Raw genomic sequence first — 13,508 nt, 5'->3', positions numbered from 1 at the left:
AATACACATTCAGGACACATTTTCGGATTACTTTTTCGGTAGCTGTATCAGTTATTTTTAGTTAATTAAGAATATTATCATATTTAAATTATGTTAAAACTTTAACTATTTATATAGTTTTACTTATTTTAAAATATTTAACAAAATTTCATCATTTATTTAATGATGAAAGATTAGTATTTTATAAATTAAATTTGATAATTTATTTATGATATGATATTTATATGTTAATCATCATTTAAAAGCATATAAACTTACCCGATTCAAGCCTATAGCTCTCAGCATTAATGCCAATGGTATCTAGTCCAATAGGCGTTTCACTTATCTAATTCTGTGTGCAAACGAGGGCCTCCACGGTTGACGGTGACAATGAACTCCGATAAGCATCCAACACACGACCTCCAGTGCTAAATGCCGACTCTGAGGCAACCGTAGTGACATGAATGGCTAGCACATCTCGGGCCACACGGGAAAGGACTGGATACTTGGTGGAATTAACTTTCCACCAAGTTAATAACTGAAATACATCACTAGGTGCCTCGACAGCTTCCATAAAATATCGTTTGACCTCAGATATACAATGCATAATATTCCTTGTTGACATGAGTTGATGATACTGCCGTATAATACGATTGCCTCTAACCCCTACAGATGGGTCAGTATCACCTGAGGAAACTGTCAATCCTGTCGGCCTCGAATGTGAGGAGCTACCAGCTGCGGATGAAGGCTGAGCACTAGTACTGTAGTGATGATATAAGTCATCAACATCACTTTTTAGCAATCTAATAAACTCTGCAGCCTTCACTGCCCCGAGGATGGAATTTACCCAAAATTCTAGAACGGCCAACTTAACTCGGGGGGTCAAGGATCACAGCCACAAATAGCAATCTATTTATCTTCTCAATATTCCCCCAATATTTATCATATTTGATCTTCATCCTCGTAGCCATAGCAGATAACAATCCAGCAGAGTCAGTACAACTATTTTCCAATTGGAAGTGAAGCTCCGAGAGCTCGCTGAAAAATGAGTTCGCAGTCGTATATTTGGATCCAGATAGCCGCATGGTTATCTCATAAAAAGTTCTTAAAAATTCAACAAAATAACTCACACTGTTCTAATCATGTGCGTCCGGCGCACCGAGCCCCTGTCCTGCTGGCTCCAACAAAGCATACCTCAGGCCCCCATCCTCGACCTCCATCCGCTCGAATGCTTTTTGGTACTTCTGTGCCACATCCAACATCATGTATGTAGAATTCCATCGAGTCGGAACATCCAAGCATAGCATACTAGAACATTCAATCTTCAGATCTTCTGCTATTGTCTTAAACTTGGCAAACCTTTGAGGGGAACCCCTCACATATCGTACAATGTTGCGAACTCGGGTTATGGAATCATGAACCTCTTTTAATCCCTCAACAATTATGAGGTTAATGATATGAGCACAGCATCGAACGTGAATAAACTCGTAGGCCCGAATGACATCATCTCTCACCGTCGTGTTCCGCTTAAACCAATCAATTGCTGTTTCATTCGCACTGGCATTATCAACTGTAATACACAGCACTTTTCGAATTCTCCAGTCCTTTAAACAATCATCCATCTTCGCCCCAATGGATGCATCTTTATGATCCACAATTTCTTTAAAACCAATAATTTTTTTATGCAAAATCCACTCACTGTCAATGTAGTGTGCTGTGATACACATGTAGCAGACGTTCTATATGGAAGTCCATGTGTCAGTCGTAAAAGACACTCTTTGGCCAGTGGTAATAAACATCTTCCTCATCTCCTCCTTGTCCTTCGCATGCCTCTTTATATAATCTCGCATCACTATATACCTTGATGGAATGGAAAATCGTGGCTTAATAAAATTTAGAAACTTTCGAAAGCCTCTTTTCTAGACTGTGGTAAATGGCATCTCATCAGTAATTATCATCTCTGCAAGCATGTCCCTCAACATCTTCTCACTGTATTGAGAGATGACCAATTTCTTAGTCTGTGTACCATCAGTGGCTGTAGAAGTTTGGTAACTGAGGTTAGTCTGATCAGTGGCTTGCAATCCCTTCGTTATCTTATATCGTTGACAACCATTTAGATGTGCTATTAACACACTGGTACCTTGCTTCTTCGAATGGCATCCACAAAGTGATCTACAGTAATGGTATCTTGCTACTGGGTTCGCAATTTCACCAGGAATTTTGGTGAAATACTCCCATGTCCATGACCTCTTTTTAGAAGGTCGTGGTGGTTGATCTTGCTCAATGGGCATCTCCTCCTTTTTGTTGAACATATCTTCATCCTCTATATCAACTGGGAGTGGGAGTCGACTACTCGCACAAGATGTAGCTGCTCTAGATGTAGCTCTAGGGGTGGAAGTACCCACCGGTGTAGGAGTTGTAGCATTGGCATCCGCCATATCCCCTTGTGGACGATCATCTCTACTATGTCTAGGATCCATATCACAATCAATGAAGCTGAAAAAATTAAATTAGAAGTAAAAAATTAGTTTAAAAATAAACTAGGCTATTGTATTATACAATAGGACATGTATTATTATATCATAATATATTATTGTATCGATGTATTATTACATCGAGGTTCGGTTGACGTGCGCTCGACTCAGCAGAACCCATCCAGAGAGGTTCGCTCGACTTGCGCTCGAAGTGGCGCTCGAGCAGAACCCATCCAGAGAGGTTCGCTCGACGTGCGCTCGATGTTCGCTCGATGTTCGCTCGAGCAGAAATCATCCAGAGATGTTCGCTCGACGTGCGCTCGACGTGGCGCTCGAGCAGAAACCATCCAGAGATGTTCGCTCGACGTGTGCTCGACGTAGCGCTCAAGCAGAATCCATCTAGAGAGGTTCGCTCGACCTGCGCTCGACGTGGCGCTCGAGCAAAACTCTTCCAAGGAGGTTCGCTCGACTTCCGCTCGACATATCGCTCGAGCCAATATTCAATACAACGTGCGCTCGACTTGCGCTCGACACCTCGCTCGAGCGCAAGTCTGCAATACAATGTAAAATTCAGGGTTTTGAGCGCCGTGTTGGGACTATATTGAATATTCAATACAACCAATTCACAAGAATCACAACTGTTGACTTCGACTCCGAATAACTATTCGGAGCTACTCCGAATTCCGACTCCGAATTCTAACAATTCCGTCGAAGTTGGCGTCGGAGCGGAGGTCGGACGGAGTCGGAATTCTCGAAATTTTGCACACCCCTATCGGAATGTCTTTGTCTTAAATACTTGTGGGGGAGAGAGAGAGAGAGTGAATAGGTTGTGGGCCCAACTTTTGCTTATTAAAATTGTACTTGGTGAGCTAATCCTTACCCAATCATTGTAGAATGGAGGTCACATCAAGGATCATGCAAATCAACTTTATTAGGATGAGGATTAATTTATCATAATCCTCTCTCTTTATGTTTCTTTCCTTCTAATTACGAAGCATTGAATATATTCAGCTAGGAAATAAATAAGTAAATAATTAGGCATTGAATAATTCTTTTAGTGAGAATTTTATGATAATGTATACGATATCACATCTTATTCTCTTGCTTATTCTTAGCTATGGAACTCCTCGTATAAAGATCACTGATGTCAATCACTGACCGTAAAATCTATTGAAGTTGTTTTGAGTCTTTTGGAAGAGAGTCCAAGGGTATGGATTTACATTAATTGATTTAGAGCTCAATTGGCATGCCATTTCTTTATAATATCATTTTAAAAGATAAATTTTAAATTTTAAATTTTAAATCTTAATCAATCAAATCTTACCATTAAAATGATTTGGATAATGTGCTGATGTATACATTAGCTCGAATAATTCAAAAAAATAATGCAATAAAGAATAGTGAAACGTATGTACGAGAGACCAGAATTACAAAAAATATGTTTTACAATATGTAAGCATATTATAATGAGATTGTAGATGCTGTACAGCAAATTTCAAAAATAAAGAAAAGAACAATAGAAAGAGAGATTGGTAGAATAAAACACAAAGAAATGAGATAAAAGGAAACTATATATCTTTATAGAGGGTAGAATTTTCAAATATTATTTTATATAACTAAAGGGCATTAAACATGTCAAATTATCTTAGAAAAGAAACTCTCTCCTTTAAATACGAATCATGGAATAAAGAAGCTCTTCAAGTTTTTGTTCAATTCGATCGAAGAGAGTTAGATAAATATTATAATATGTAAATCTCAACTTGAATACTATCCATGATATGATGGTTTCAAACAATGTGAACTCGATCCATACAGATCATAGTTCATAGGAATTAAAACAAATATATAGAGAATCTTCAGTACTCTCCCTAGTGATAGTTCTTTTCCCATACGTTATCCTTTGCATTGGGTCAATGTTGTTAATTTCTTAAAAAATGAAAAACATTTTTTTATAGGCATTTATTTGGTACGTAGTTGGTGTGACGACGTTCGTACTCGTGGAGTTCATAGGAATTCATCAGTTGGGTACTCGACAAATGATCAAGTCGTTATTTAAATACTAGGTTTATGTTGGAGGTTAGATTAGCAATAGCAATCCGAAGGGGTTGGTCAAGCAATATTTTCTCGTAATGTTAATTTTGGTCACGTTATTCTCTTACCAAACAGTATACTTTGAACCAACATCATATATAAAAGCTAGCACGATTAATGTCGTGCGATTTGACTCGTACAAACCAGCATTATTTGGGTTTGTTCCCCAATATTTTTTTTGTCTTTGTTATCCTAATTAATGATTTTCTATGGAATTAATGTATGACTAGTCAAATAGTTTTTTTTTTTTTTTTTCGGTTTCGTACATTCGTCGAGGATGATAAGAACAATAAAATATGATCTGTGACGACTCATTATAGCTATTAATTATCGATCGAGTTTTGGGATTGTCGATCATATGGAGCTAGCGGTATTAATGTGAACACAGCTGAATATATAATGAGGAATAAATTCTAACAAAGCTCATCATGTTTTGTCTTAGAGAATCACAGCAAGCAGTGAAGAATTAAAGGCAAGATATTGAAGTTGAAAACTAATATTTATTATAAATATTAGGACCACCAACCATGCTACGTACGTACGTACTCATGATGGCCATAACAAATTAATGACATGAACACAGTTAATTAATTCAACGAATTTGCCAATTAGTACTTAATTTTTTCCATTGTTTTAAATGTTGAGTTTATTTTTTCCAGAAATAAAATCAATTGGATCATCAAATTATAAAAATTAAAAGTTCGGTCAAAGGTGGTTGTAATTCTTATGCTAGTAACCAGCAATAATTCTAATAATATTATACAGTTTTTATTATGAACCCACTAGATAGAACTCACTCTTGAAAATCGGCATTTAAGAGAAGGGTATTTAGGAGCTTATAAACCACTAATCAATCTCATACTTAGTCAATGTATAATCGTAACAATCACCATGCTTCGCAACCGACGTCCACGACTGTCTCGCCGTTCATACGAACTGATTGTGTGTTAGGTCTTTTCTAGTTCCAGATAAACACTGTCATGCTGGCATCACCTCTCGTACCGCACGATTGCAACAACGCCAACATGAATCACATATATGAATTGTTTCTGATACCATTTGTTATAAATTCACTAGGTAAAACTTATCCTTAAGGATAAAGAAATAGTGCCTAAGAGTTTATAAGCCATCAATTAATTTCATATTTAATCGATATGAGATTTTAACAATTTTAAATAGTAGAATGAAAAGTCAGCAAACTAGGGAGGAGTCCCCCGGGAATTAATAACGATGATGTAACATTATGATTCCATCGTCCCGAATCCACTTCTTAAAAAAACAAGTGCGTATATATTCTATCGGTAAACAAATTAATAGCATAGGTAGGTGCTTCGATCCTTGGGCAAGCGTACATGCCAACAACGTGGATATATTGATGAAAAAGTAATTTAATTTATTATCTCAATTTTTATCATCTTTTTATCATAATTTTATAATATAGTATTAAATAATTAAAAATTATTTATTATATTTTATTTACAAATCTATCATTTAATATTACATTATACGATGATAAGATAATGATAAAAAAATAAATGATAAATAGATTTTTTCTTGATAAAATAAAGAGTAAAGTGAGATCATGTCTTCTTCAAGCTTTTGAACTTCCTGGCCGGAGGGGTGCCACGTCATTCCATTTTTATGAATTGTGGATTTGCCTCTAGGTCCGAGTCGTGTCTCTATATTTTTCCTCTTAAAAAAAAGAAATATATTCTACTGAAAAATGATATCTTTACATCTTATTTATTATTTTATTATTATTTTTTTTTATTAAAAAATAAATTCAATCAACTAACATAATCATGTAAACTGATTCAAAATAAATTTAATTTTTTAAAAATTGACTCAAAGAGTAAGAGAAGGTCAAATTTTATAAAAAAAATTGAATTTATTTTTAATTAAATTATATGATTACGTTTGTTGATTGAATTTATTTTCTTTTAAATTATAGAAGAAGCTTATATTTTGAGATTTTTAATTCAGATTCAAAGAACAAAAAGAAAAAAAAAATAATAAAATAATAGTAAATAAAATGTAAGAATATCATTACCTCATTCTATATACTCATTATCATTTAGTGGGACTTAATTAGACCATGCATCCAATAGGATATCACTGTTTATTAGTTGTTCTTTTAATTGTTTTCTCTTAACGTGAAATAGAATATCACCGATGACTTGATGTTACATAAAAAAAGGATGCTGATATCATTTGGGCCGATTGGACTATGAATATGGGTGAGAGGAGCACACGGGTCATTGCGGGAATATGTACTAGTTTGGTGATGTGAGATAGTTTTAAATAAAAGATAAAAATTAAAAAAAATATTGTTAGAATATTATTTTTTAAATGGAAGCCTAAATGTTTCTATCTGAAATTTAGACTTGAGTCTTAACCTTTTCCTAAGATCATTAATAGTATTTTAGCTAAAGTCTAAGGTGCGGTTTAGATAATGAGATGAAAGTTGAGTAAAATATTATTAAAATATTATTTTTTTAATATTTTAATTGTTTTAGAATTTGAAAATTTTAAATTTTTTATTATATTTTGTGTGAGAATTTAAAAAAATTATAATAATAGAAGAGATGAGATGAAACATCTCTTATATCCAAACATGGCTTATTATAAATGTCACTTTTTTCATTTTGTCTATCCATAATAATTTATATCCCACATTGAATTAGTATATCAGTAGCTATAATTGTTTGGATCTTGAACTACTCTCAACTCATTTCAACTCATCATTACAACTTTTTCAAATTCCAATATAAAATATAATAAACAATTCAACTTTTTCAAATCTCAAAATAATAATAATATTAAAAAATAATATTTCAACAATATTTTATCATCTCAACTCAACTTAACTCAACTCACTTCAACATCCAAACACACTCTCAAAATTTCTATCTACACATTAACGTATATCTTTTATATGTTTTGACCTAATTTTTTACTTTCCTTTTCATAATTTTTAATAATCTACACATCATTCCAATTTAATTATTAATGAGATTCACTATTTTTTTAATTTTATATAAAAAAATTAAACTCATATCAACATATGTACATTTAAACAAGGTTGCTCAAGTTTGAGCTCAACTCGAGTAATTGGAGCCCGACTCAAGTTGAGTTTTTGTGAATGATTAAATTCGATTTGAGTGATACATTCTTATGTCCAAACTCGGCTTAAAACAAACTAACAGAATATTCTCTTTTTTTTCTCCTAAGCAATTAACAGAATACTCTTATTCACAAGATCATTAATTTTTCAAATTCAAAAATAAAAACAAATTAACATAATATTCTTACTCACAATCTATAATTAGATATAATTTATTTTTCTTACGAATACTATTATTTACAGATGCACTTCAATGGCTATAAAACTGGTTTGGATACAAAAAAACCTCTCAAATTATCTCATTTAATTATTACAATTTTCTTAAACTCGTATATAAAATATAATAAACAATTCAATTTTTTCAAATTTTAAAATAAAAATAATGTGTTGGGCTCACTCACTGAATGAGAGTTTGACTCACACGTGATGATGAATATTAAAAATATAATACAAATAATAAAATTTAACCATTTCCATCAATTTAAACTTTTGAGATAATCACCGCATGCAGTTCTCACGCGCCGCTCTTAACTGCGTGTGGTCTTCATGTGCTACCATTTCGACAGCTTTTCTCGCCACACGCGTCCGGATTTCGAATCGCAACCATCAGATCTTTCAGATCTGACTTTTGTGATTGAAAGAGACAAGCGTATTGCCTTCCTTCAAGGGCCGTCATAGAGTCTGAAGTCTACTGGAGGTGGTCTAAACTGTAATCCTTCATTTTTCGCATCTATCTTATTGTTTTCCTTATTGTTTAGTAAAAAAAAAAAAAAGATTTCGTCTCTTTGACGTTTGTCTAAAGAGGTTGATGATTTCTCTCTTTCTATGAAGGATGAGATTGAGTTTCTGTTTAGACAGAGTGTTGTCTCTTGGACGTTTATCCGTAGAGAGTATTAGCAGTAGTGAAGACCAAACTAATCACAAAAGAAAATAGTGTACTAGTAAAATTCTAAATGCATTAACTGGTTTTTGAGGTAATGGTTAATATGTGGATATCCTTGTATGTATCCGATCATGGATGTAAGTTTATTTAATGAATAAATAATGATAATTTCTCTCAAAAAAATTTAAACTTTTGGGATAAACAGTAAATTGAGTATAAATCTTTTTTGTTGTGACTTTTGCTCGTTACCGATAGTCTCCATTGATAAGAAAGGGAAATTGAACGTGACCACCTGTCCTTGTCCTGAAGCAATTCAGCCAAGTAGGACATTGGCAATGGTTTCAAGTTCAAATCTTGACTAAAACTTTAAAAACTTGAGTTTTTGGCTAAATCCAAAATCTTTGAAGAGGTTAATTTATATTGAACTAATCATTCTAAAGTCAAAATAATAATATAATATTATATATTTTAATAATTTTTTTTAATATTTTACATATACACTCTATATATTAATTAATAATTTAATTTTTACTGTCCAAACAAATTATTTAACTTGAAGAAGAAATGAAGAAAAAGAGAGAAGAAAATAAGATAAATGAAATATTTTTTAATAAAATATTCTTTTGGTTGGTGAATAGTAACTCACCAAATATGACTTTTGTTTTCTATTTATTGTAGCTCATAACTTGAATTGAAGTGATTTAGCTAGTCCAATATAGTTGACTTTGGAAAAACTTAGTCAAAATTTAGACTTGACTGTCATTTGGCTAGTCCAATATCTGTGCTCTTACTTATTTTTTTTTCTAAAACATATATTTTTTATTTTTTTTAAGCTGTATTTTTTAATCTTATACTTCAATCCAAACATCTATAAAAAAATAATCTAAAATAAATGTTTTTGCAAACTCCGAAGTAAAACATATTTAAGAAAACATTATTCAAATCTTTCTATCTATTTTAACAAAGGTCATAATATATGTAAAAAAGATTCATAAAATCTCGAACATTTTTTGAATTTCTCTTAACTAAACATTCCCTTAACTAAATTTTGGATTGGTTTGGATTTAGAGATGAGATGAGATGACTTTAGATGAAAGTTAAAAATTGAAAAAAATATTATTTTTTTAATATTATTATTATTTTGGGATTTAAAAAAGTTGAATTGTTTATTATATTTTATGTGAAAATTTGTGAAAGTTGTAATGATAAGATGAGATGAGATGAAACACTTTTCGAATCCAAATGGGCCCTATCTATCAATCTCACAAAACAACTCGTGTTGAAGACTTGAAGTAGGAGAAAAAACTAATGTTTTGAATATTATACCGGTGACCGTTTCGGTTGAGGTATTGAAACAAAATATTTCAGTACCGGTACCATTTCGGATACCGTTTCAGAATAGTTTATATACGTATAAATTATATTTTAAAATAATATTCTATATATAAATAAATTATATATAAATATATATAACTTATAAATAGTTTGGTCTAAATTGGGGGGTCAAAAAATGAGCTTATAATTTAAAAAAATGAAAAAAAGAAGAAGAAAAAAGTAAAGATCGAAGTATTGGCTGGTACAGGCCAAAACGACCGAAATTCTGACAGGTACAAAATTATACACTTCTCCGTACTGGCTATGCCACGAAATTCAAAACTCTGGAAAAAAAAACTTTTAAACATTTCAATAGACAACTAAATCTATTATTTATTCTTTAACAGCGATCACACTTGTTTATTTATTTAACATTACACCTTCCACGATTTTTCACTAAACTGAAAAGGCTTGAAAAAAAAATATTTATTCAATAAATCATAATAAATAGTATCAATTTAATGTAACAAATATTATATTATGATCATTTCATATTATTTTGATGAATGGAAAAATTTAAAATATCATATATATTTTTGTTTCCTAAAGCAAGCATTTCATTAACATAAAAAGATTTGCATGAAGAATGGGTGTAATTTCCCAACAAACATCCAATTACAACAAATGCGTGTAGTACAAAAGAAAAAAATAAATCAGATTTGAGACAAAAAATGTGGTTTCCATCCATTCTCTAGAAAGAATGGACTATCTTAAATGATGATTTTTACAGTTCAATGTATGAATTGTGGTGCCACCACTATAGGCGGTGATTGTTGGAAGGGCATTATAGTTTGTTGGCCTGAGATGTTCGCAGAAGATACTAATATCCTTATCCTCAAAATCTCAATTAGGGAGATGGATAACATAGTAGAATATATAACATTGATTAGCACGAATCGTGGTGGCCGGATTTCTTTACACTCGCCTACGATAGTGCGTGAAAGTCACATGTTGGTGATAGTGAGAGGGGGTGGTTTAGATCTAAAAGATTTTGGGAGTGAAGAAACTACTCATATGGCACTTGCAGCTATTTTAAGGCATGTGGCGGTCATGCACGAGCTAAACTGCGTGAGAGAGTCGAGTGTTGAGATTTTCGCAATAGTTCTACACTCTACTAGTATATCGACAACTAAGAAGTTGTGGTGGAGTGCGTATAGACAATCGTTTGTTGGAAAACGATGGATTGAGCCTAAACCAAATCGATAGAGAGGAGAAAGGGAGCCAATGTTCCATCATTCTCTCCAGTTCTACCGAATCGAGAAAGAGGAGAAAGGGAGCCAATGTTCCATCCTTCTCTCCAGTGGAACTGGAGAGCAGGGAGGATGATGAACTCTTTTTCTTTTTAGGGTTATAATCACACTTGTGATTACAATATCTTATATCTTACGTTGAATAAATACCATATATTTCAAAACAAGATAATGATATATTTATAATATTCTTTAAAATTTTATTTTAAATAAAATAGAAATAGGTTAAGATTTCAAAAATTAAATAGAAATTTGATTATTTTGAATGATATTAATTGTAAGAATATGAATATTTTGATAATTTCATATTATTTTGATAAATGAAAATTTGAAATATCTTATATCCTACAATGAATAAATAATATCTATTTCATGACAAGAAGATAACGATACACGTATAATATTCTTTACAAATTTATTTTAAATAAAAGAGGAATAGGTTAAGATTTAAAAATTAAATAAAAATTTATATTTTGAATGAATATTATTTATAATAATATGAATTGCAGGAATATTAATTTTCGTGTGAGAATTCGTTTCTCTCGTTAATACGGTCGTTATTTTCTATTTAGCAATATTATTTTATTATTCTTTTATTCAACTGGTCTTCGCGGCGCAGTTTGTACTTTGAGAGCCGATCTTCGCAGTCCCGCAAACGAGACGCTAACGCGCGCACTCGACTCCCTTCGACGAATCCATTAATGCCACCACAGCTAGAGCTTCAAGGCGCCCAGGTCTGGCATCCCATCTCTCTCTCTCGGTCACCCTTTTCCTTGTAGGCTTAGTTACTCTGTTAGATTACCCTAGGGCTTTCTTTTTCTTTTCTCGTTTCCATTGTATTTCTCGATTCAAGCTCAGAGAGGCTATTGATTGACAGAAACCTAATAAAAAAATTTAGTGTTTCCCTTATATTGGTGAATATTTAGGTTTCTGATGGGTGTTGGGGATTTTGGGTTAGCTTCAATCTTGCTCGACTATATAGCTTTAATGGTTGAAGGACGAATTTTTTACGAAACATGAGCTTTAAGTTTTTTTATGTGGAATATGTTTCGCACTCCAGATCGTTTCATGTTGATTTGGGCATTGAGGGTGGGCTAAGCGGTAACGAAACGGCTTATAGAGGACTTATTAAAATTTAGGGCTTATAAAATGGATGGGGAGGATAAGAAGTGCGGGTCCAAGAAAAGATTGAAGCCGGCTGAGATTGGTTTTGAGGCGGATGAGGATGAGCCAATTGGGTCTTTGCTCAAGTTGAAGAGACCCCGAAATGCTAAGAAGGTCAAGTCAGGGTTAGAGAGTGGCGGTGATGGGCTCAGGAAGTTTGAAGTTAGAGAAGTGAAATTGGAGGTTGAGGCTGAAAATTTGGGCGAAATGGATGATACTTTGGCGAGTTTCAGGAAGAAGTTGAGGGGTCCAAAGAAAGACAGTGGATCTGGAATTGTTAGGGGAAGGAGTTCTTCTTTGAATGTAGTGGATTCTTCTGATAGATCATTGAATGGGCCTACAAACAATGGGGGATTGGATGAAAAACTGATATCTAAGGTTGTGGGGGAAGTTCATGTAATGGGCGATGATGGTTCTGATATGACCATGGATGTAGGGGTAGCAAACAAGTGTAAAGGGAAAGTTAAGAAACCCAAGATAAATTCAGTACCGAAAACAGCTGGTTATGTTGCATTTACTACTGATTTAGAGTCTCTGGGATCTGGATGTAGTTCTTGGAGGGAGCAAGAGTCTAATTTGTGGCCTGGGGAAGGTCCTGATCAGTTTGTGGATGAGCCTTTGGAAGACTCGATATCAGCATTTGTTCGCAAGGCACAATCTGGCACTAGGAAATATCGTGCATCTTCAAGTTCAAAGCAGAAAACGGAAGATGAGACTTTGGAGGATGGTTTCAGCCCTTGCTCTGAAAGTGTTTCGGGGGTTTCTAAGCCTGTGACCGGAAGGAGACTTAGATCTGGTTCTACCTCAAAACTTGACTGCAATGGTTTGAAATCCAGAAATGAAAGATCTGATGACTGTTCTTCTCAAGTTTCTGACTTCGTTGAAGAGAATCATGATTCAAATAGAAGGCTTCCTTCTAATTCAGCAGTTAAACTGGAGAGTATGAAACCCAATGACAATAGACACCGATTATCTTCCGAAGTTATTTTAGAGGTTCCACCTCCAGTTTCACCAACTTCAATATCCCTTCTAGAGGGATCCAAGATGAGGCTACAGAGGACCCTTGTGGTTCAAATGCTCAAGGAGGATCTAAAATAAATAATGAAAACTCTAATGGAGTTTGTAATGGAGAGTTTGCTCGTATTCATTTCAAGGATAATTGCGCAGCT

At 33.4% G+C, this 13,508-nt stretch overlaps 1 protein-coding gene across 1 annotated transcript; it reads left to right on the top strand.

Moving 5' to 3' along the window:
- The first annotated feature begins 11,759 nt into the window (after window positions 1-11,759).
- On the top strand, window positions 11,760-13,437 carry LOC121262995. Its single transcript, XM_041165749.1, has 2 exons — window positions 11,760-11,909; window positions 12,236-13,437. The coding sequence occupies exon 2, from the start codon at window positions 12,325-12,327 to the stop codon at window positions 13,435-13,437; it is 1,113 nt and encodes a 370-aa protein (XP_041021683.1). The 5' UTR covers window positions 11,760-11,909; window positions 12,236-12,324.
- Window positions 13,438-13,508: the final 71 nt, after the last annotated feature.

This window comes from Juglans microcarpa x Juglans regia, chromosome 4S, assembly GCF_004785595.1.
Source record: "Juglans microcarpa x Juglans regia isolate MS1-56 chromosome 4S, Jm3101_v1.0, whole genome shotgun sequence".
Taxonomy (NCBI): domain Eukaryota; kingdom Viridiplantae; phylum Streptophyta; class Magnoliopsida; order Fagales; family Juglandaceae; genus Juglans; species Juglans microcarpa x Juglans regia.
Note: the sequence above shows the minus strand (reverse complement) of the source record. Positions and strands in the feature narration are given on the sequence as shown.